This window comes from Mytilus edulis, chromosome 11 (genome assembly GCF_963676685.1).
Source record: "Mytilus edulis chromosome 11, xbMytEdul2.2, whole genome shotgun sequence".
Taxonomy (NCBI): Eukaryota; Metazoa; Mollusca; class Bivalvia; order Mytilida; family Mytilidae; genus Mytilus; species Mytilus edulis.
The window spans coordinates 57,828,669-57,855,526 of NC_092354.1; the positions used below are offsets into that span (position 1 = coordinate 57,828,669).

The 26,858-nt window shown below is 35.2% G+C and overlaps 1 protein-coding gene and 1 pseudogene across 3 annotated transcripts in view; both read right to left on the reverse strand.

Moving 5' to 3' along the window:
• LOC139495904 (S-adenosylmethionine-dependent methyltransferase Rv2258c-like) overlaps positions 1-26,858 on the reverse strand; it is a 116,487-nt gene that overhangs the window by 7,955 nt on the left and 81,674 nt on the right. For all 3 annotated transcript variants that reach the window (XM_071284312.1, XM_071284313.1, XM_071284311.1), the window contains exon 3: positions 14,363-14,539. In XM_071284312.1, coding sequence (XP_071140413.1) covers positions 14,363-14,539 — 177 coding nt within the window. The remainder of the gene's footprint in view (positions 1-14,362; positions 14,540-26,858) is intronic.
• LOC139495332 (uncharacterized protein KIAA1958-like) lies at positions 11,928-12,820 on the reverse strand (annotated as a pseudogene).

Here is a 26,858-nt window from a genome sequence, read left to right on the forward strand (position 1 = left end):
AGCGAAAACGAAAATTAAAATCCTCATCAAATATCCAAAAAGATTAGTATAGAAGTTTTTGAATTTTGAATTGTTTTTGAATTTTTTACAATAAACCATTTTTAAAATGAACTTATACTCGCAATTTATTCAGTGGTTTGTTTTCGTTCATTTTTTGTATATAAATTAGACCGTCAGTTTTCTCGCTTGAATTGTTTGACATTTGTCATCAAGGGGCCTTTTATAGCTGACTATTCGGTATGGGCTTTGTTCATAGTTGAAGGCGGTACGATGACATATAGTTGTTTACTTCTGTGTCATTTGGTAAATTGTGGAGAGTTGTCTCATTGGCAATCATACCATATCTTCAGAAATCTGACAGAAGTAGGTTGATGTAATAATAAATGAGACATGCTGTTACCATAATAAAAGTTTTTTTCCCGAGTTTTAAGATAAAGGGATCCAACTGCAAACAGGGAAAAATATAGTGCGATAATTTTTTTCAGAAAATGTCATTATAATTAATATTAAGTTTAAGAATTTTTAGATACATTGACATATATCTGCTTTTTGTTCAGCGGCAAATATTACATGCTAAATCGAGTCGCTGATATACTAAAGCCACATACAAATGGTGTTCCTTAATGTTCATGTGGACCCGTTGGCTAAAATTACTGTGTTTTCACCTCAATTTTCACTCTGAGTACAGACAAACATCCACATGTGCATCTCAAACCTCTTTCCCAACACGGTTTATTTTGGCACCTTCTGGCGGAATGAAAAAAGTGCACGGCAAAATCCTGTTAAGTTTTACGTTACTAATTAAGAATTGAATGCTTCTTTTTGCAACTTCATTGGGGTGTAAAAGCGTTGACCGAGGTACATTTTGTATGAAGCGCGGAAACGCTTCATTCTAAAAAAAATGTGCGCACGATCAACGCTTTTACAACTCTATGAAGTTAAAAAAAAAAAAGAAGCATTCAATACTTTATATAATTACATTTTTAGCTAGAATCATGAAAACACGATTTTTATCATGCTTTTATTTAATTTATCTGTTAATTGTGGGACCTCGTGTCATCATGGATGGTAAATCATATTGTGTAATGAATTGATTAAGGAATAACGCGAGATTGCCAAAAAGAATAACGTATTATAATGAATCATACATCTAATGTAATTATAAATTGCAAAACAAAACATTGATCAACTTTCTTCCTGTGTTTGCTTGGTTGTTTGCAAACAATAGGTAGGCGGAGTTTCAGTCAGTTTTTACATATACTGGGATTTGATTGGACAATAAGAATTGACATGAAATGAATTTAATGTTTATTGTCCAATCAAGTTCCAGTAAATAGTAAACAAACATCCAAACAAATATAGCAAACAACAAGTTAATCAATGACTTGTTTTCCATTCTGTTATAGAAGTTCTGTAAACAAAACAAAAATATAATATTTAAAATTTATTTATCTAGGGCATGTTATGCTTAAAATATTTTCCAAATGCATAGATTTGTATGTACTCAGTAAATTTTGAGGTGAAAAATCAGTCATTTTAGACAAAGGGTCCACATGAACCAAAACACCTAAGACGCATACAGTGCTTATGATGGATGTGAAGTTAGCAGCCGGTTCGTTATTCGATATTCGATATTCAATATCCAACCTGCTGCTAGACGTCGGTTGGATATTCAAAATTTTGATGAAAATCATTAAAAAAAAAAGAAATACTTGATAACATTAAAAGCATGATTTTCATGGTTAAGATGACTGATAAGATACGTAGGAACTTATCAAAATGACCTCTTCAAGCTGTTGTAAGTTCTCGTTGTCCTCGAATATAAACCCTTTTCTAAGTTGCAAATTTGTCTTTATATAATATAAATTGGTCATGTTGGTGTCAATAAAAAACTGCAAAGATTTACTTTTATACATGATAATTCTTAAAACAATAAGAAAAACCGCTTACTCTAGAAAACATTAAGAAATATAAATAGAAATATTTATGGAACGCCGAAAAAAGAAATATATAGTGAAAACCTACCCGAGACCGCTTAAATGAGGTTGAGACCCCCCTGGTCTTTCAATGACTATAAAAGTCAACCAAATCATTGACTCTGTATATATGAAGGTTGTATTAGATGGATTTTTGAGAATAACGTCATCTTCAATATCTACGGAGGGCTAAGATTGTCACTTTTCAGTCAAAAAATGTCAAATTTTTAGGACAAAGGGCACAGGGTTATGGTGAGAGCCCCCTGATCTCTCAATCTTTTTAATATTTTACGGACATTTAGTCAATAGGTAGATACAAACGTGACTAAAAGGAATTTGGGTACACTTCATGTCTTCTATGTTTACGGTACGCCCAAAGTGCCAGTTGGATATTCAAATTTTATATCAAAAATCGACCCGAGACCGCTTAAATGAGGTTGAGACCCCCCTGGTCTTTCAATGACTATAAAAGTCAACCAAATCATTGACTCTGTATATATGAAGGTTGTATTAGATGGATTTTTGAGAATAACGTCATCTTCAATATCTACGGAGGGCTAAGATTGTCACTTTTCAGTCAAAAAATGTCAAATTTTTAGGACAAAGGGCACAGGGTTATGGTGAGAGCCCCCTGATCTCTCAATCTTTTTAATATTTTACGGACATTTAGTCAATAGGTAGATACAAACGTGACTAAAAGGAATTTGGGTACACTTCATGTCTTCTATGTTTACGGTACGCCCAAAGTGCCAGTTGGATATTCAAATTTTATATCAAAAATCGACCCGAGACCGCTTAAATGAGGTTGAGACCCCCCTGGTCTTTCAATGACTATAAAAGTCAACCAAATCATTGACTCTGTATATATGAAGGTTGTATTAGATGGATTTTTGAGAATAACGTCATCTTCAATATCTACGGAGTGCTAAGATTGTCACTTTTCAGTCAAAAAATGTCAAATTTTTAGGACAAAGGGCACAGGGTTATGGTGAGAGCCCCCTGATCTCTCAATCTGTCTAATATTTTACGGACATTTAGTCAATAGGTAGATACAAACGTGACTAAAAGGAATTTGGGTACACTTCATGTCTTCTATGTTTACGGTACGCCCAAAGTGCCAGTTGGATATTCAAATTTTATATCAAAAATCGACCCGAGACCGCTTAAATGAGGTTGAGACCCCCCTGGTCTTTCAATGACTATAAAAGTCAACCAAATCATTGACTCTGTATATATGAAGGTTGTATTAGATGGATTTTTGAGAATAACGTCATCTTCAATATCTACGGAGGGCTAAGATTGTCACTTTTCAGTCAAAAAATGTCAAATTTTTAGGACAAAGGGCACAGGGTTATGGTGAGAGCCCCCTGATCTCTCAATCTTTTTAATATTTTACGGACATTTAGTCAATAGGTAGATACAAACGTGACTAAAAGGAATTTGGGTACACTTCATGTCTTCTATGTTTACGGTACGCCCAAAGTGCCAGTTGGATATTCAAATTTTATATCAAAAATCGACCCGAGACCGCTTAAATGAGGTTGAGACCCCCCTGGTCTTTCAATGACTATAAAAGTCAACCAAATCATTGACTCTGTATATATGAAGGTTGTATTAGATGGATTTTTGAGAATAACGTCATCTTCAATATCTACGGAGGGCTAAGATTGTCACTTTTCAGTCAAAAAATGTCAAATTTTTAGGACAAAGGGCACAGGGTTATGGTGAGAGCCCCCTGATCTCTCAATCTTTTTAATATTTTACGGACATTTAGTCAATAGGTAGATACAAACGTGACTAAAAGGAATTTGGGTACACTTCATGTCTTCTATGTTTACGGTACGCCCAAAGTGCCAGTTGGATATTCAAATTTTATATCAAAAATCGACCCGAGACCGCTTAAATGAGGTTGAGACCCCCCTGGTCTTTCAATGACTATAAAAGTCAACCAAATCATTGACTCTGTATATATGAAGGTTGTATTAGATGGATTTTTGAGAATAACGTCATCTTCAATATCTACGGAGTGCTAAGATTGTCACTTTTCAGTCAAAAAATGTCAAATTTTTAGGACAAAGGGCACAGGGTTATGGTGAGAGCCCCCTGATCTCTCAATCTGTCTAATATTTTACGGACATTTAGTCAATAGGTAGATACAAACGTGACTAAAAGGAATTTGGGTACACTTCATGTCTTCTATGTTTACGGTACGCCCAAAGTGCCAGTTGGATATTCAAATTTTATATCAAAAATCGACCCGAGACCGCTTAAATGAGGTTGAGACCCCCCTGGTCTTTCAATGACTATAAAAGTCAACCAAATCATTGACTCTGTATATATGAAGGTTGTATTAGATGGATTTTTGAGAATAACGTCATCTTCAATATCTACGGAGGGCTAAGATTGTCACTTTTCAGTCAAAAAATGTCAAATTTTTAGGACAAAGGGCACAGGGTTATGGTGAGAGCCCCCTGATCTCTCAATCTTTTTAATATTTTACGGACATTTAGTCAATAGGTAGATACAAACGTGACTAAAAGGAATTTGGGTACACTTCATGTCTTCTATGTTTACGGTACGCCCAAAGTGCCAGTTGGATATTCAAATTTTATATCAAAAATCGACCCGAGACCGCTTAAATGAGGTTGAGACCCCCCTGGTCTTTCAATGACTATAAAAGTCAACCAAATCATTGACTCTGTATATATGAAGGTTGTATTAGATGGATTTTTGAGAATAACGTCATCTTCAATATCTACGGAGGGCTAAGATTGTCACTTTTCAGTCAAAAAATGTCAAATTTTTAGGACAAAGGGCACAGGGTTATGGTGAGAGCCCCCTGATCTCTCAATCTTTTTAATATTTTACGGACATTTAGTCAATAGGTAGATACAAACGTGACTAAAAGGAATTTGGGTACACTTCATGTCTTCTATGTTTACGGTACGCCCAAAGTGCCAGTTGGATATTCAAATTTTATATCAAAAATCGACCCGAGACCGCTTAAATGAGGTTGAGACCCCCCTGGTCTTTCAATGACTATAAAAGTCAACCAAATCATTGACTCTGTATATATGAAGGTTGTATTAGATGGATTTTTAAGAATAACGTCATCTTTAATATCTACGGAGGGCTAAGATTGTCACTTTTCAGTCAAAAAATGTCAAATTTTTAGGACAAAGGGCACAGGGTTATGGTGAGAGCCCCCTGATCTCTCAATCTTTCTAATATTTTACGGACATTTAGTCAATAGGTAGATACAAACGTGACTAAAAGGAATTTGGGTACACTTCCTGTCTTCTATGTTTACGGTACGCCCAAAGTGCCAGTTGGATATTCAAATTTTATATCAAAAATCGACCCGAGACCGCTTAAATGAGCGTGAGACCCACTGGTTGTTCAATGTCTATTAAATTTAATTAAATCATAGACGCTGTGTATATAAAGGTTGTACTAGAAAGAATTCCCAGAATATTGTGATATTCGATATTTATGGAGGCCTTTTATTGTCAATTTTCAGCTACATATTGTCAAACTTTTACATGTAGGACAAAGGACACTTGGCAATGGTAAGAATCCCCCAATCTCTCAATCTTTCTTATATTATGCAGAAATTTAGTTAATAGGTAGACAAAAATTAAAACCTTATTCTGAAGGGGGCAACTATTCCCACTTGGGGTTTTGAGAGATTAAACAAGCCGCTGACAAACAATTTGGCAAAGAGAGGGACCGAATGAGCTCTTCAAATTGTGAGCTATTGGATGAAAAAAAACAGGCGTACCGGGTATGATTACCATGAATTTTAAATTTGTTGACGATAGGACCGAAAGATCAAAAACAGGGTCTAAAAAATTGAATTGGGAATAGTGGTTTGTGGTGTGACCTAAATTGATTTTATCTTGGATTGTTAGGATAAAGACATTGATCCAATAGCTAAAGAAGATCGATCTTTTCAATTCAATTTTATTAAAAAAACAAGCAGAAATGCATGTGATTTTTTTTTTACCTTTTGATAGATGTATGTCTTTGGTTTCAGAAAACCAACGCTTAGGGGTGTTCAAACAAACTCTTAGATGTGTTCGAACCATCGCTTAGGGGGGTCATGACAACGCTATAAATAAATGACGTTTTAAAAATTACAGACACTAAACAGTGTGAGGCGCTCGCCAGGGAGTTGCAAGAGATCAAGCGGAAGATTCAAGCCAGTAACATGCAGCATCGCCTCGAGAAGATTGTACTCAACCGGGACCTTTCAAAGGTGTTAAGCCTGTGGTTAAGGCTCAGCGAGAGGCAGATTCAACAATACCAAAACAATTGTATACCTTCCTGCAGCAGTGACAGTCCTCCCTCCTCCTCCACCACCAAAGTTTGCCTACCCACTACCCATTGCACCAGCTTCAGACAACATCCTCGGACCTCGAGCACAGCAGTATTTGCAGCTCAGTAACAATCCTTCCGCCGGCCACACCTTTAGATCGCGATCTGAAAACGATGGTATCTTCATCGGAAGCTAACCAGTTACGTCTGACGGTGATGATATTTCGGGAATGCTCTGGGGTACAAAGGAACCCTTGACCTCTTGGAACTCATGGTGAAAAAGAAACAAGAATCGTTTGAGCCCGAAGCTTTTAAAACCTTGTCGACTATGCAGAGATTCTGAACAGTTTCGGTGCCATAAATCGACAAGGCAATTGACCCTCTCTAGAACCCGAAGGCGATAAAAAGTTACAAGTGGACGAATATTGTGTCGCACATCTAAAGCAAGATAAGCATTGTAGCGGACTGCAAACCGTTTTTCTACACTCTGACTTTAACTAGCTCCTTCATATATCACCTGGATCTGTGTAACGCTGCCGACCGTGCTTGAAATAATGGCGTGTGCAACGAGATTGTGGCGATCCTCGATGCCATGAAGAAAGCAGAACACATCAGCACCAAGGAATATAAGCATTTCCATCGTAGTATCCTGTAAATAAATGTTTAATGTTTTGCTCGAAAGTATGCATACGGCGGTAGTTTGTTTGACACTATCGCCGGTATCGCTGGTCGCATGTTCACCTCCTCTGCTGCCAAGGCCTTGGAAAGTAAGACTATGAGCGCTTACACCAATGCAGCCATGATAGGAGTTGAAAGGGGGTGGCAAAAGTCGTCGACCATGTCGTTGAAAAAGTGAACTGCCTTCGAAAACCCAGTGTCTAGCGCAGCAAGCCCAATAAACAGCTCAGTATTAAACGCAGTAAGCCCCACAACCAAACACAGTTAAACAATCTCATCTCCCGTGGCATCGCTACCGTCCATGATTTTGTCCAAAGCTATCACTAAATCCATAATGTCTGACATCCTTACAATCACAGTAGGGTTAACCTACGATGGAATTCTTAAAAAATATTAATACCAGGTTCACGAATTCGTACCTTAAGCCGGAGCCCTACTTACCAACTCTGAAGCGGAGATCCGAATCAACATCGAAACGCAAGACCTGTTCCTTCACCCAATCGAGCGTTATTTCTTAGTAGAAGGAAGACTTCAAAATCACGACAGCACTGCATATGCAGACGTTGATCTCATTCACAATGGTATCATGTATCTCTTAAACTATATGATATCGACTCTCCGGTCAGCAGATTGAACACATTAACGACCCGGCATCGCCACCGCTATGCTGGGAATGTAAACCTTCCTCAACGACTTCTTCAAAACGCAGGGTCTCAACCGACTGTGGTATAAGGATTCTTCTACCGATGCCGAGACTGAGAACACTGGATTTACAGCCTGGCGTGAATACATTATCACCAAGCGCACCAACAAAGGATCGTACTCGTTTGCCATTCCCCTGAAACATATTATGGGATTATTACTATAAAATAGTGTACGGGTTCAGGCAAGAACTTCCACTCATTCGCTATTCAGATGCCAATGCCATTACGAGGGCTGCCGCCGTCAATAACGTGGCAAAAATAATCCTGTATACGATCTCTTGGGTCCTCTATCACAAAGTGTCCATGTCACCCTCAAAGCTGAACGCGACTCAGCCGTCGACTTTAATGCGTGATTTTTACAAAACAAGGTTGCCAGAGTGTTCAAGGAGGCTGTAGACTTCAGAAAGAAATTCTACGACATTGAAAACCTTCTCAGTAACGGTGGTGTCAACCCCTTTGATTTTATTTACCTATAGCCGCTGTTTGTAATCGAGGTAAGTCATTCGCCCGAGTGGACTTCCAGATTCGAGCGGAATTATAGCGTAATGTTCCCGACAACACCGAAGCATTTTTACTTCCAATCTCCGAAGGAGTCCTCCAGTTCGAATTGGACGGTCAGAAGATGAACGTCGGTATTTAATGAATACTAGTAAATGGACACCACACTGTTACAGTAAATCTTCGACCACACAGACTAAAAGCAAGGGGTTTCCATCCTTGTCCCTGGAAACAATAGCCGCATTTTACCCGGTTCACCCCCTATAATTTAAGGAATCGAACACCGTATTGGGATTTCAGCGACAGCTCTACACATTTGATCAGGCAACAAACGGTTACGAAGAGATTGAATACATTGTTAGCATCAGCAGTATCAACAGCATCTTGGTGAACAGTGGCATCATCAATGTAAGCTACGTAAACTCCACCCAACAGTCCAATATCTACAGCTCTTCAATCGCATGCAGACATACCTAACCGACCAAGACGGTGATCCTATCAATCTCCGCAGTAAACATATCACCATCCGCTTTCATCTTCGAGAGATATTAGAAAACAGTCTATCAAAATATGGGTTAAATTTGATAAAAGGTCAAGCTAATAAATTACACGGAGCAGCTAAAAAAAGGTTGCCCGGTCACCATTCGTTTATCCCACACAAACCTGCAAGGTAAACACAAGATGTGATTACCCCGCAACAGATTGAAAAGATCACCAAGCTCCTTCGAAACGTTTCTAGTGGTACAACTATGGAAATAAGCACTACCCAATTGAAGAAAAACATTCAAAAAGAAAGTGGATTCCTACCCATGTAAGCGGGAAGGACAATGCAAGTCATTCCTATGTTGGCGAGCACAATTCTGCCAGCATGAGGTGTTGGAGCCCAAAGTTGCCTGGTTGAAATAGCCGTCAGCAATCATGCATTTGGACCTGGAACTTACATCAAAAAGGGTGCTTGAGTGAGCTGTGTGAAGGTGCGTTGTAAAGGTCTGTAAATCTTCCCCGACACCTATGGTGCCTGTTTGTACTTGAAACAAGGTCCTCGATTCTACTAGGGTTCTGCTTTGGTCCTAGAAGCTAACAGTCCATTCAACAGCATTCCCCTTTTGATACAATATTTATATATATAGAATCTATGATTTGGTTGAATTTAATGGACATTGAAAAACCAGGTGGGTCTCAACCTCATTTAAGCGGTTTCGGGTAGGTTTTCGCTATATAATTTGAATTTCCAACAGGCACTTTGGGCGCACCGTAAACATAAAAGAAAGAAAGTGTACCCAAATTCCTTAAAGTCACGTTTGTATCTACCTATTGACTAAATGTCTGTAAAATATAAGAAAGATTGAGAGATCAGGGGGCTCTCACCATTACCCTGTGCTCTTTGTCGTAACATTTTGACATTTTTTGACTGAAAAGTGACAATCTAAGCCCTCAATAGATATTGAAGATGACGTTATTCTCAAAAATCTATCTAACACAACCTTTATATATACAGAGTCAATGATTTGATTGAATTTGATGGACATTGAAAGACCAGGGGGGTCTCAACCTCATTTAAGCGGTCTCGGGTCGATTTTTGATATAAAATTTGAATATCCAACTGGCACTTTGGGCGTACCGTAAAAATAGAAGACAGGAAGTGTACCCAAATTCCTTTTAGTCACGTTTGTATCTACCTATTGACTAAATGTCTGTAAAATATAAGAAAGATTGAGAGATCAGGGGGCTCTCACATTTACCCTGTGCCCTTTGTCCTAAAATTTTGACATTTTTTTTTACTGAAAAGTGACAATCTTAGCCTTCCGTAGATATTGAAGATGACGTTATTCTCAAAAATCTATCTAATACAACCTTTATATATACAGAGTCAATGATTTGGTTGAATTTTATGGACATTGAAAAACCAGCGGGTCTCAACCTCATTTAAGCAGTCTGGGTCGATTTTTGATATAAAATTTGAATATCCAACTAGCACTTTGGGCGTACCGTAAACATAGAAGACATGAAGTGTACCCAAATTCCTTTTAGTCACGTTTGTATCTACCTATTGACTAAATGTCTGTAAAATATTAGAAATATTGAGAGATCAGGGGGTTCTAACCATTACCTTGTGCCCTTTGTCCTAAAATTTTGACATTTTTTGACTGAAAAGTGACAATCTAAGCACTCCGTTGATATTGAAGATGACGTTATTCTCTGAAATCTATCTAAGACAACCTTTATATATACAGAGTCAATGATTTGGTTGAATTTTATGGACATTGAAAGACCAGGGGGGGGGGGGGGGGGGGGTCTCATCCTCATTTAAGCGGTCTCGGGTCGATTTTTTATATAAAATTTGAATATCCAACTGGCACTTTGGGCGTACCGTAAACATAGAAGACATGAAGTGTACCCAAATTCCTTTTAGTCACGTTTGTATCTACCTATTGACTAAATGTCTGTAAAATATTAGAAAGATTGAGAGATCAGGGGGCTCTCACAATTACCCTGTGCCCTTTGTCCTAAGATTTTGACATTTTTTGACTGAAAAGAGACAATCTAAGCACTCCGTTGATATAGAAGATGATGTTATTCTCAAAAATCCATCTTATACAACCTATATACAGAGTCAATGATTTGATTGAATTTTATGGACATTGAAAGACCAGGGGGGTCTCATCCTCATTTAAGCGGTCTCGGGTCGATTTTTGATATAAAATTTGAATATTCAACTGGCACTTTGGGCGTACCGTAAACATAGAAGACATGAAGTGTACCCAAATTCCTTTTAGTCACGTTTGTATCTACCTATTGACTAAATGTCTGTAAAATATTAGAAAGATTGAGAGATCAGGGGCTCTCACAATTACCCTGTGCCCTTTGTCCTAAGATTTTGACATTTTTTGACTGAAAAGAGACAATCTAAGCACTCCGTTGATATTGAAGATGATGTTATTCTCAAAAATCTATCTTATACAACCTATATACAGAGTCAATGATTTGATTGAATTTTATGGACATTGAAAGACCAGGGGGGTCTCAACCTCATTTAAGCGGTCTCGGGTCGATTTTTGATATAAAATTTGAATATCCAACTGGCACTTTGGGCGTACCGTAAACATAGAAGACAGGAAGTGTACCCAAATTCCTTTTAGTCACGTTTGTATCTAAATGTACCTATTGACTACATGTCTGTAAAATATTTGAAAGATTGAGAGTTCAGGGGGCTCTCACCATTATCCTGTGCCCTTTGTCCTAAAATTTTGACAGCTTGTGACTGAAAAATTATTTTTTTGGCTCTCCATATATATTTCTATTTATAGTTATCAATATTTCTTGAGTTATGGGTTTTTCTTTTTGTCTTTAGAAACATTATACACAGAAGTACATCTTTGAAGTCGTTTTATTGACAAAACTCTATATAACATAAAGACAAAATATATAACATGGAAAAGGGTTTACATATATGCGAGGACAACGAGAAATTACGACAGCTTAAAAAGGTCATTTAACGATTTTTCTACATATCTTATCAGTCCTTTTAACTATGAAAATCATGCTTTTTATGTTATCAAGTATTTAATTTTCGTATTATTTTTCACCAGATTTTGAATATCCAACCGGCTGCTAGCAGCTGGTTGGATATTGAATATCGAATAACGAACCGGCTGCTAACTTCACATACATGTGCTTATGCGTATTATACAAATATTATACATTTTGTTTTTTTCAAGTAAAGAAATAGATTATTAGTTTAAACATAGCCTTATCCAATCAGACCTTTTAGTATTAAATGGTGTTCACCGCTTCTAAACGTTACTGAACAAACAAAACAAAAACTCACCTTTAGTTTTTGGACAGAAGTGTTTAATATCTTTACTTTTCACATGAAGCTGGTTTAATCCTCCGCTGAAAGTTTTACTAGTCCTACCAGTGAAATGGATGAATCTACTTTCGGAACCGTCACATCCGATAGAAAACTGTTCACACTCCAAATTTCTGTGCTCATCATAACCCCGCATTCCAAACAGTTTACGGTTGTAAAAGAAAACTGTATTTTGTAACGCCACGGAATTGTCACAGCCGAACACTCCAGAATTCCAAATTTTTTCTTCGTCCTCTTTGGTGATGGGGTCGGCCTGTTTCGTAGTACTTCCGAGTCCCCGGGAGGCTAATTCCTTCATTTTAGCGTTTAGTACCTTACGGAAAACGGCAAACCTAATGTCATTTTCATTTAGAAAATTCTTGTCATGGATTTCCTCGTCTCTCAAATGTCTCAAAAGTCCACAAATTATATAATACAGTGATTTTGGGGGGTATTCAAGTCCATCTTGTTTCCGTACTTCAACAACAACTTTGACCCGCTGTAGACATCTGTCCATGGTTTCGGCATCCATATGCTTTAAAAGGGGGATATTCTCATTTTCTTTGTTTTTGTTCCCTCCATTTCATGAATGCTTCCACAGCCCATTTGGTATTTTTTTCTGTATTTGGGTTTTTCTGGGAGTTTATTAATTTGTCCAAGTCCTCTTTGCTTGCCGGATTCCCAAATCTCTTTTCACAGGACTCTACCATTTTGGTTTCCTCGCCAAAACCCAGGAAAAAGTTTGGTAAATCATCGTCAGGTTCCAAATATTCCGATACACATTGAGAAATGGTCATATGACATGTGATAGGGATTCTGTACAAGCATACTCTTGTTCCATGTGGTCGGCTACTTGAGACAGAATTATGTCCAGGTCGTCATCAAATGCATTTGTCAGGGATGTGCTTGAACTGGCCCCAAAAACGTTTTGAGTCCCCATTATGAGTGGTTTGGGTTCGGGAATTTGAGACATAACTATGTTTAAGCCATCATTAAACGGGTCTTCATAACTTGTATTCGGCTCCATGGTTTTTAATATACTAAATCATTTGTGCCGGCGTAAAAACACGTGGGTCAAGAAACTCGTGCAATTTTTCAAACAGGAATTGTTTACATAAGACTTGTGTCTCTAAAACAAAAGGTCTGAATTTTGATTGGTTGTGATACAAAACATTAAGAGTATATTTAATTGCGTGTATCTTCATTTAAACAGTCTCGGGGGCACGCCCCCTCGACAGTTTAAATCAAGATACACACAATTAAATATACTCTAAATATTACTTGTCGTGTTACAGGTGTTGTCTAACTGTTTTATCTCAATATTCCTGTATAGTCTGTTAGCACTGATGTTTCGCGTTCGAACTACAAATGCGACTTGTGCGATCGACTCCACTATTGATTACAGAAAATTGCCTGTTACTAACCACATTTCTCCCCCGCTCACTTTGGAATCAGTTTGAGAATCTCCCCACTCACTTCGGATTCAATCTGACCCCCACAAAAACATTTAGAAAAATCAATCAATCGAGATTTCCAATTAAAAAGTGTAGATGCATAACGTGTAAAGACAGTGATGATAGTCCTTTACATCCATGAAATATTTGCCACTGAGAATTAAGAAAACACGATTTAAAAAACTCTAATGGTTAGAACGTTATCTTCGTTTAGATAATGCTACTTGTTAAATTAAACCTTTAAATATATTTCTTGTATGACTGACTTCTAGATTTGTAGTTGGGTAGCTGTCTCATTCACGTTAACCCAAGATATAATTTAATCCATAAGTTAACGTGACTGTGTATTATACAAATCAATGGGAAAAAACATCTCTCTAAATCTTAAGAAATTACTGATGTGAGTTATGAGTAATAATAATGATCCTGCCATACTTTTGCATTTATATGAATTAAATAACACTTCATACATGATGTACGTCGACCTACGTGTAAGTTCAATTCTATAGTTAACTTCGTCAGGAACGACCAAACCCCAAAATTATCAAAGCCAAGTATGAATATATACGTAGAAACGTTTGCAGCTGTATGACCACAAAGGAAAAATAAAAAAATAATAGCCGTATTCATATAATTCACTTCCTGTGATATGAGCTTTGCTCATTGTTGAAGTCTATAAGGTGACCTATAGTTTGTAATTTCTGCGTTTATTTGGACTCTTGTGGAGAGTAATCTCATTGGTAGTCATACTTCATCTTCTTTTTTATATTTACACGGGATGTGATATGCTTGTAAGATATGAGAGCCGACATTAATATCTTACCTAACCCCTCTGATTAATTTGAAAAGGTTATGAGCTGAATAGAATCCAAGTTATATCCATACCTTTCTTTCAATTTGCACGATACAGCGAGCTCTGATGATGTTACTGGTGAAGTGAATTTCTTCAGTGAATCAAATAGTCCTAATGTATGACCTATTGCTATTTCTAAAGCAATAAAACCATTCGTCACAGTTGAGGAAAATTTTTCTGCATATTTCTCAGGTTCCATTACGAGACTTCTTAGTAATAGACAAAGATATTTTATTAAATGATACCGAAGATGAATCAGTTCGCATACAAGTAAGATAAGAACTTCTTAAAAGTGATTTAAAGGATGCAAGTTGGTTACAAATTACCAAGGATATGTTCCACTATAGTTATTATCACTAGCCGTCAACTTTTTTCACGATCTGACATTACCGAACGAGACTAGTGCTTCTATTTACGAATTTGTACTTGCAAGAGCAACATGACGAGCACGGTATATGGAGTGGGATAATTATGCTTTTTCATCCGTGGCATCTGACCATTCCGGTAACATTTTTAAAGTAGCAAACTAAACCTTATTAATTTCACAAATAATAACCCCTCTCGATTTTATTTATTGGCAAATAGCAACACAACCTAGAACACAATTAAAACCATTATTTTTTGGCTATATATGTTTTATTACTGCATTTTATTGTATTGATTTCATTTAATGTAATAAGTGTGTTGACTTTAGTAGATCGTATTATCACAAATATAGCTGACATACATGTAGTATTAAATTTGGCAATACATGCATAAGGTATAGGCAAATATATGTAATAAAAAAACCGGATAGGGTTTACAGAATAAGTGGTCCGAGTACACATTTATCGTCCTTTGATTTTCGTTGTCCACGAATATAGTCCTAAGTGTGGACAGTGTGTTACTTGCCAATTTTTGTTATGCCCCTTCCAAATTTATTTCTCCATGTGTTATGCCTCATATAGCAATTTGGGGGGTGAAATGACACTGTAAAAAAAAAAGTTGGATCATAAATATTAATGTAAAGTAGTGATTAGGTCCAGCTGAAAAAGGTAAAAAATTAGCACTTCGGAAGCTGTCAAAAGATTTCAAGACCCCCTTAACATAAGATTGTCCATATTTTGAGTTAGAGCTGATGAAGTTTTCTATAATTTTGATATAATTTGTCCCAAAAGTAGTACAACACACTGTAAAAATATTATTGAGAAAGCGCAGGTGGGATTTTTTTAATTTTCATTTATTGTCTAAAAGAAATGCACTACGAAATAACTGTGTACTCGGACCAAGTACTAGTAGGCAAACAGTGCACAATAAATGAAAGAAAAGAGAATTAACGGATGTTTTACAGCCGATTGCGTTGAGTGTGCAGGTAAAGGTAATATATTTGGTTAGCTTACTTGTTAGCTGAATAGTGAAGTCATTATTAGGTTATATTATTAATTCGTATATTTCAACTAATTTGAATCGTTTAGGGAAACAAAAAGTAAATAAAATAACAACTAATATGTCTGGGAGACAATATGATACTTATAGAATTCCAACAAAATCCAATGACTATTTTTATACAAATATGGTCGGAAAATTAATAATATAACAAATACAGCCTTTGTATGAGGTCAATACAGTAAATATCGACCGAAAGAAGTATATCGTCCTCAGTCAATATACTTCTTTGAGGTCAATATATATTTTTTTTTACCTTGTATCATCTTCATACAAAGTCTAATATTGTATAATGTTTCTACCCTCCTTTCAAGTAGTCTTGTCCTTCAGACATATATATTTGTTATCTGTCGGACTAGTCTACTATTAAAGGAGGGTAGTTTGCCTTATATCATAATGACTCCACGGTTCAGTTAATAATGAAACTAACTAAAGGTCATCCTGTTACCTCAATGCAATCGGCTGTAATATATAATATAAAAAAGAGAATAATATTAAAATTTAATTGAAAACACAGGAAATAAGGAATAAAGACCGGACCGCCACCCAGAAACGTCATGCACGATATATATGACATCCAATAAAAGCGGAGAGCTACTGTAACAGTCATGCTCCAGTGATTCCCTATACAATCAATCAAAGGAAGGGTACGGAATTCCTCCACGAAAAATGTGGGGGGCATGGATCCGCCTATGAAGTCTTTTAGAGTGCACTAACATATAGAAAAGAGCCGTAAATAGGTCTCAACATCAGACGAGGCAGGTGCTTGAGTACCGACGACTGAGGCACCAAAGTAATGACGGAACCAGGGGGAAATCCTCTCCAACCCCTGGAAAAAATCTTTGTTCCATTAGTTTTTGTATCATATTCACCGTAACGAAGAACTGCATTTGGCTATCAGAACATGCTGACAGAATTATAATTATAGATCTATACAAGTGTGTGTGGTCAACGCTTTATTTAAAACAACACAAATTTTAAATAACACTTTATAAAAAAACTCAAAGAGTTGAAATTAGTCATTGTTTGTAAATGCTTGTTCGACCTTCCTTTACAAATTCATTTTTTTTTCTTTTAATGTACAAACTCAGGTAAAAAAAAAATCACCGTTAATTACAGTTTACTTTGTAATCGTTTTTTTTAGTAATTTAAGCTAAAAAAAGAAGTTAATGATAAAGTCATAGTATGATAAATCAAAGCGCTGTAAGCACTGTAGGCAGTTAACCAAAAACCAAGGCAAACATAATTACGAAAACTGTGGCAATGTTGCTTCAACATTTTTTAAAGATTTAAAACAACAAACATTAAACATTCATATATAATTGTACATTTATGTTCATTTAATGAATTAATTATTAAGGCAAATCATTCATATTTTATTAAGGGTTTCAATAGCAACGTACATGACCATTCGTGGTCATGAGTCTTTCATGAGTCAGCAGTACGAGCTTGTAAAAGTATGAATGGACTTGCTTCCCTGGAAAGCAAACTGAGTTTGCGTTGTACAGTACAAAAGTTATGAGACACAAATCAGACAAATGTTTACTACTACAGGGATCAATGGTGAGGTCTGACTGACCTGTCCATAGTAAATGTAAACGACTCCCACCTTCACCCCAAATCAACGATGTCTAAGTTTGGAATAAAATGACAAGTTTTAGGGTCTAGCAAAGTGACATGCATATGTGTCACATATGAGATTGACCTTGTATGTCATTCAATCTTTTCTGAAATGACAAACAGGAATGAATATGGTTTAGGCGTTGGTATCTCAATCTTTTGCAAGTTTTAAAAACACACACAAGAGGGTGTGGGGTGACCCTAGGGACTACCCCTATGTTTCATTTGATTTTTTTTATTGTCCCATATATGAATATAATTATATGGTTTATGGGTGGGGATCTCGGCCGTTATCAAGTTTTCCAACAGGAGGGGTGGGGGACCCCAGTGACTTCCCCTATATTTTATTCGATTTGTTAAATTGTCCAATACATGAATATATATGGTTGAGGGGTGGGGATAAAGGAAATAAAGATATGAATGCATGAATGTTTCTAAGTTATCAAACAGGAGTGGGTAGGCAAATGTTTACTACTACAGGGATCAATGGTGAGGTCTGACTGACCTGTCCATAGTAAATGTAAACGACTCCCACCTTCACCCCAAATCAACGATGTCTAAGTTTGGAATAAAATGACAAGTTTTAGGGTCTAGCAAAGTGACATGCATATGTGTCACATATGAGATTGACCTTGTATGTCATTCAATCTTTTCTGAAATGACAAACAGGAATGAATATGGTTTAGGCGTTAGTATCTCAATCTTTTGCAAGTTTTAAAAACACACACAAGAGGGTGTGGGGTGACCCTAGGGACTACCCCTATGTTTCATTTGATTTTTTTTATTGTCCCATATATGAATATAATTATATGGTTTATGGGTGGGGATCTCGGCCGTTATCAAGTTTTCCAACAGGAGGGGTGGGGGACCCCAGTGACTTCCCCTATATTTTATTCGATTTGTTAAATTGTCCAATACATGAATATATATGGTTGAGGGGTGGGGATAAAGGAAATAAAGATATGAATGCATGAATGTTTCTAAGTTATCAAACAGGAGTGGGTAGGGTGACCTTAAGGACCCTCCCTATATTTCATTTGATTAGTGCTCATACATGAATATATATGGTTTAATTTAAAGGTTGGGATCTCGACTCTTTCCAATTTCTCAATCAGGTGACTGCAGGGACTCCCCCTATATTTCATTTAATTTAGAGTTGGGGATCCCAACTGTTCTTCAACATGAGGGGTAGGGTGACAACAGGGACTTCCCCTATATTTCATTTGATTTGTTATATAGTCTTATACATGAGTATATATGGTAAAGGGGTGATGATCTCGAATGTTTCCAAGTTCTCAAACAGGAGGGGGTACAGTGACCATAGGGACCCCCTTATAATTCATTTGATTTGTAATATTGTCCCATACATAAATATATATATTGTTTAAGATTGTGGATCTCGACCATTATATATTCTCAAACAGAGTGGCCCCACGAACTCCACCTATATTTCATATGATTTGTTATATTGTCCCATACATGAATATATATATATATGGTTTAGGGGTGGGGATCTTGTCCTTTACCAAGTTTTGGTCATTTTTGTCTCTTGTGGATAGTTGTCTCATTGGCAATCATACCACATCCTTTTTTTATATAAGAAACTTCCAGCTATTTTAACTGACCTATCAAAATTGAGAAGGAAAAAATACCCCTTGAAATTGCAGTAATATGTTCAACTTGAAAAGCATTTAACATGCATTACCAACATTTATCACTGATGAAAAAAAATTATACTGTTACCAGGAACATATATATTGTTAGATAAACTGTTCCCAGCTGTCACAATGTATTGGATTTTCACATTAAAATTGGTGTACAAAATATTTTCTGCTTTTTCTTTCTTTTTCATATAAGTCTTTTGGTTTTTAATTCTAGTGTTTATATTTATTAACATGCATAGATGCATAGATGTATTTTGTAACCTGTCTGGATTTTTTTAGTAGCCAAATCCGGGATTACCCTCATCCGCTTCCGGAATCGGATCCGATATTGTAATATCGTGGCAGCCATTTTGGTTTCAATGTTGTTTTTGACAGATAGTGAGATACGATTTTACTCGAATTTACACATTATTTATCGGCGATTTTATGTATAAAGCTAGCGGTAGAACAAATTGAACATGGCTGTCATGAATAGTAATGATGAATATAAGTTTGAGATCGTTTATTAGGAAACTTTGGTAAAAATGTTTGCAAAGTTATTTTTTCATATTATTTCAAGGTCCGTCGGGCATGTCGTGCGTAGCTAGTAACAAAGTAGAAAGTCCGACTGCAAAAGTGGAAGGTCACAGACCTTGGACCACCGCTAATTTAAACCCCTGCGTCCAAATTGAAAAGATACGAAAATTTCGTCTTCTTTTAAATTCAAAATTGCCGCCAACAGTTGAACTTATATACGTAGTTGACTACGTATTGTCGACAAACAATATTCCTACGACTTTTGCAATTTGGGAAATCTTAACTACTTGTCTTTAGAGATTTTCGGCGATTAGATATTTCATACACTTGTTCTTTGACATCTTAGCCAAAAGCTCAGAGGATAATAAACTACATAAGGATTCCTAATGTGCTCTACTTCAGACTATGTGCAACTTCAAAACTTTTGGGAAAATCGACGATCATTTAAGGTTTTTCTGGTCATATTTTTTGTAATTCAGAATGAAAAGTATAAAAAAACTGTCCAATAAGTTACAAATAATATAGTAGCCAGCTAGATTATAACAATGGCACGTATTTCAGCATTTATTGGGTAGCACACAAATCCGGAGTGCTCGCATAAGGCAGCTTAACTGCCTAAAAATCACGAAAAAGATTAAAACGTATGCACGTACTTTTAATCAACCAAAAAATTATCGAAATCTGAATAAGTATGACCAAACAGATTTATTTTGACTATAGAATTTAATATTAAAGATGTTTATTACATGTTTACAAATCGCTGAGAACTCTGGGAACAAGAATATGTGCGAAGTACGTATTTGAAGCCTTTTTTCTCTATCTAACATCACACCTTTATTATAATTGCCCATCATCAAGTTGGACAGCATGATAGGTTGAGCTACAAAAATGTCAGTTTTCAATATCACTTATAAATATACTAGACATAAGTATTTTAAGATAACGGTAGTGCTATTTATAGATGTAATTATTTGTTACGCCCCCTATACATATCTTACCAGACACTATATTTATATATGCGTCTGGGTCAAAGAGACTAAGTCACTGTACGACCTGATTAAACTTGTAAAACAGAATAAGCAAAACCCAATCGTATTCGACAATTCATTCTAATTGGCTTAATAATTTGTTGATAAAATGAACTTTGTTTTATATTTATTGATTTATATTTTGAAAACTGATTTACCTAAACACTTACACCTTTAACTCGTTAATCAAAATAAGAATATATTCAGACTTGTTATAAAATATAATATCGTGACGTTGATTGTTCGAGGTTGTGTTAAAATTTTACATCGAAAATTGATTTAAAATGATGGTATATTCAATTAAAATTAAACATTTAAATCGGTAGTGTACATGTATGTAAAAAATGAAAATCATTTCTGTATAATATAGTAAAGAACTTTAAAAATCAAATAAACAAACAAAACTATCTTAAATTTAGTACTATAATTACCTTAACTCGGAGTACTACTAAATGTTCTAGTTTATAACCTCTTCAGTTAAATATTGTCGCTATATTTCAATGGGGCGCCTCAGGGGAGAAAAAAGTTGGATTTCTTTTCATACAGGAAACAAAACCAGTAAAAGTACGTAATAAAAAAAGTTAAACTCAGTAGGGGTTTGTAGAAAAGTATATGTGTATATGTAAGTAGGAAATTATTAAGGTTCGGGATAGGTGTATCTGGAAATGAAATCACGTCAACCCTATTAGATTTCTTAACATTTTAATGATTCATTATTAAATGAAAAAAAACAAAAAAAAAACGATAGCATATTTTTTTGAGAATATCAAACCATGATCTATATAATAAGATATTGTTTTTATTACATGAAACCGAACTGATAACCTTTCTTTGGTTATCTGCGTTCAAACTTTGAAGTGAGTATATTTTACAAATGTCAAAGGTGTTTTAGATATACCCGTTAAATCCATGCGCTTATATCTATAGATAAGCAGGTCAAGGTTGACTGTTTCGTGTGTTAACAAATATAGGGTTTAGAATGGGGTGTAAGCAGTGTATATAAAGTGCGAATCCAGCTAGTTCATTTTCACTGTCATATGCGGGTATGTCTATTGTAGAATAAAGGATCATGGGAAAACTGTATTTGTTTACGTTTTGAAAATACCAAATTAATTGATTTGAAGGAAAGTTTTTACATATTTTCATTGTGATATGTCTTTATTATGTACAAACATAGCATTAAAGTTCAAATAATAGTTATGAAAGCAACATAATATAGCATATCGATTTTTGAAAGCGATCCATTTTAACTATAGATGCGATGAATTATCACTGTTAGTGCAGTCATTTCTGATGTGGAATTTTTGAAGATGCGAGGAATTTTTATTGTAGAATTATGTGATAAATGCACTTGAAACAAATGAAAAAACTTAGTTGATGACTTTAGAATTTATGATAAATGTATTTTCAAATTGAAATACAAACTCCTCATTCATTCTTTATCAAATATATAGCTTTTCAAATTTGTAACAAAAACGCTTCTCAAAATGTCATATTGTATTCTTCAAATTACGTTTTTCCTTGATTTAAAAAAAAATTAAAAGATATTTCTGTATTTTTTTGAAGTCAAAGATTGATATTGCGGAGTTTAAGTGCAGTCTGTGTAAAATAGAGACGAGTACAATTGAGGACGATATCTTCCACGCAATAAATACACTTGCGAACAGAGAAATATGCATCTTGAAACGCAATGGTGACAGAAAAGCTTATAAAAGATTAACTTTCCCCAGTTGTACCCTCAACTGCTTCAATTTCCATATTCTGAAAAAGACAGTTTTGGTAGAACAAATGTTCTTGACTCGATTATTGCTTGCATGATTTTAACTGTATAAGATGAAACGGTATGTGACATAAATTATCCACAGTCATTAAAACATGAAATGTAAGGTGTGGGCGAACTTTTTTGTTTGCATTGGTACGTGAAGTAGAGCACCCTTGATACAAAAAAAAATATCCGTAATGAACAGCTCGATACCAGAGGAGGATTTAGGGGGACAGGGGGTTGCCCCCTTTTTGGGAAAACATTCGGTTACTTTTATATGGGATCACTGGAGCGGGCCCCCTCTTAGGTAGTCATTGGACCCCTACTTATAAAAATTTCTAGATCCGCGAGTGGACACTACCACAGAGGTCAAACAATGCACATTTGGGTAATTGTACACAACATGCATGCTACAATTCATGTTTGATGATCTTAGACCCTTTGGACCTCTATGTGGGCTATTTCGGTAACTTGGTAAAAATCCCCAAACTGGATACAAGGTTAGATTCAGCATGTCAAAGAACCCATAATATTCATAAGGTCTTTTGTCTATAAAAATGCATGCATGGGATACATTTGTTATTGAAGGCATGACCGTAACAATAGGATAAAGATAAAAAAAAAAATAATCTTATTCTGGGGTCTCATTGGGGGGGGGGGGGTTCTGATCCCTGATCCCGCTTACTGCTTTATCAGATTCCCGTATCCCGCTTATACTATGCAGTTCTCATTTTTTTTTCCGTGTCCCGCTATACTTTATTTCTCGTTTTCACGATACAATCATTTGACTATCACGTGTCACGCTAACAAAAAAATCGGCAATTCCGCGTCACGCTTATACCTCAACGCGACCCATTATTCTACTCTTTTCTGACTCATATTAATAAAATTGAGAATGGAAATGGGGAATGTGCCAAAGAGACAACAACCCGACCATAGAAAAAAACAACAGCAGAAGGTCACCAACAGGTCTCAATGTAGCGAGAAATTCCCGCACCCGGAGGCGTCCTTCAACTGGCCCCTAAACAAATATATACTAGTTCAGTGATAATGAACGCCATACTAATTTCCAAATTGTACACAAGAAACTAAAATTAAAATAATACAAGACTAACAAAGGCCAGAGGCTCCTGACTTGGGACAGGCGCAAAAATGCGGCGAGGTTAAACATGTTTGTGAGATCTCAACCCTCCCTCTATACCTCTAGCCAATGTAGAAAAGTAAACGCATAACAATACGCACATTAAAATTCAGTTCAAGAGAAGTCCGAGTCTGATGTCAGAAGATGTAACCAAAGAAAATAAACAAAATGACAACAATACATAAGTAACAACAGACTACTATATATATATATATAGCAGTTAACTGACATACCAGCTCCATGCAGACTTCAATTAAACTGACTGAAAGATTATGATTTCACCCATTATAAATATATTAAAAAAGTGTGTTTTTTATCCCTTTTTATCCCGTTTCGTTTCGGGTTGAGCCACAGATAGATAAGATGTCATATGTGACAATGAGACAACTCTCAGAACGAGTCACAATTTATAAAAGTATACCTTTATACGTCAAAATACGGTCTTCAACACGGAGTCTTGGCTCACACCGAACAGCAAGTTATAAAGGGCCCCAGTGTAAAACCTTTTAAACGGGAAAACCAACGATTCAATCTTTATCAAGATGTACGTAATTAGTGATGAAGTGTCATGGAAATGGATAAAAAAAAAACAAGGATATGGAAATAGATAAAAAAAAAAAACAAGGATAAAGATCCCTATACGATTCATAAGAAATTTTAAAAATGGAATACATTTGGAATAAATGTTATTTCTATTGAATTTATTTAGAGTGTTTTAAAACCAAACTTTCCTCCGTAAGTTAAATTTTATCAAATCCGTCTCTTACTTTATCTATTGTTTGAGCAAGTCGGCTAAATTAAGGCTTTACGGCTAATTTCCTAATGCATGTAAAGCAAAACTTTGGTTGACTTGATTGCTTAGTTTGTATAATTGTTTATACAAACTTTGTAAATAAGATTGACATCTTTAAACAATATGTATCGGCATAGTTTAACTTGTATTTATATAATTATTATATTTGAATTAAATTGGGTGTTATCATAATGATTGTACAAAAAAAAACAAAGCAAGCACGCTAACTAAAGTCTTGATTTACATGCTTAAAAAAATACGCTGTAATAGATAAAAAAATAAATATATCATACAGTGAAAATGCGCCGCATATACAATACAAATGAATCGCTCTACAGTGAAAATGAAAGAATAGTATCACAGTAAACATGACTCGCATAAAGAAAGCATCATACTGGAATTCAGTTCAATATGAAGAAACTGAATGACAAAACCTATTCTACGTTATACAACTTAATATATATAATAATTGTGTTGAAATGAAAAAATTTTCTGCAACATTATCTTACCAGTTAGTCATAAAACACCTGCACGATCTGTTCGTGAAATGTCCTAAATATTCACCTATTTTGGTATATATTTCACAGCTATTTGGATTTAGGCGCGAAAAAAAACCCGTTCGCATCTCTTACTTTGTTTTATTAGTATTATGTGTTTCTTAACATATACTTTTTAACTATTTTTCTTCATTTTCTTCAAAAATAAAAAAAAAGTCGTCTGTTTATTTATCATTCTACATCAAAAATTTCTGGCATATACAGTGAAAATGATATTTTAGGATCCGCACTTTACATACACTCTGTAAGTGTAACGGTTTATTTCTTCCTCTGTGATATTTCATCCTGGGTATAATTTGTCACAGTAATTTATTTCCAGACATGGTATTTCACAGGTAGATGTTTTCCAGAGGTGTGAAAATCTATCTGTGTCATGCGGGTAGTATGTACCCGTATATATTTGCCGCAGTAATTTTTTTTCACAGAACCTTGTGAAATAGAGTCTGATTATAAACTACTCTGTAAGTTACTTGCAATCAATATATACCTGACTATAATTATAAGATGTTTCACAAAGGAAGAACAAATTTGCAAAATTTATCAAAGGGAGGTAAAAATGAGCAATTTATATTTTAAAAGATATTAATATAATGTATTCCCGAATCTATTTCATAGTGAAATTTTTCCTTGAATCTTATTTTTTATATATTCATTTATATAAAATTATGACTTACAACATGATTTAATAAGACAGATAACATTTCACAGATAAATACTATCAGGCTGTGAACATTGCTTATTTTCCAACATATTGTTTTGCTATGATTTATCCGATTTCCATATAATCAAAAACCATATCTTTGTCCCCAGACACAATTATTTATAGACTTAACAATAGCATCAAATTATTCCATTACTAATAACAGTAGTAATGTAACTATATGTCTACTTTAACCTTTTTAATTTATATTTGTACTGAGATCTGAAAACAACTCACTTTTACATGTATTTCACATACCTTATTTAATCACATGAATCATGGTATTATTTCACAATTACGATCTTTGAAATTACTTCTGGTTTTCTTTCTTATGTTTCATGATAATTTTATTTTTAAAGGGGCACTAGCTACGAGATATATAAAAAATCTAAAGTTTGATTTTTTTCTGTTCAATCAATAATGAAAGTGAAATAGTGAAATAACAATTCGATTTTTGCAGCCAAAAAGGTTAAATTTTGTCAAATTACGCTAAGAAACATTGATAATTAGTTATTCACTTGCAAGTGAATGAGTCGACCTCTTTAAATCCGTATCCATGTTAACTTCAATTTAACCCCTAGCTAGAGATTGACAACGCATGCATTGTACGTGTACTGGTTATTTAAAGAAAAAGATGTCAACAATGAAAGTGAAACATCTATTTTTAATCTATAAAATAAAATCAAACAGACCTATAAAAAATCCAATTGCACGTGTTGGTTTAATCTATTCATATCTGTATTTATGTTTACATCGCTTATAATGGTCATCTGAGGTCAAATCGATAGTTAATTAGATGGCGCCTGGACTAAAATACACACGAAACGAACCTATATATTATCTACCCCCATGCTCTGTAAACTGTTTATTTTAGACTTTTGATAGTTTGGATAAATGTTTAACATTGTTATAAATCAAATATAAGAATTGAGTCAAATCGGTGACCATGAATTTTACAGCTAGTGAGTACCCCTTTACACGAATGATATGTACTTGAATTTTTCCTGAAATTTTTTCAATGATAATTTGTGAAATTATTTCCCATTATAATACATTTTTTTAACAATTTAGCTTTAATTCAAATGCACTTTTATTATTTCATAGTATTTGTAAAGGATAAGTTTTTTTCTAATTACTATTCAATAAGTTAACTACCCGTATATAATTTCACGGCAAAGGAAAAAAATATTCCAGGGAAATATTTTCCTCAGGATAAAAAAATAACAACAACTACTGTGACATTTTTTACTCCGTATCAAATTTCACCCGGATATAATTTTGCTTTACATAAGTTAGCTATACACCTCGGAATACGGCGTGTC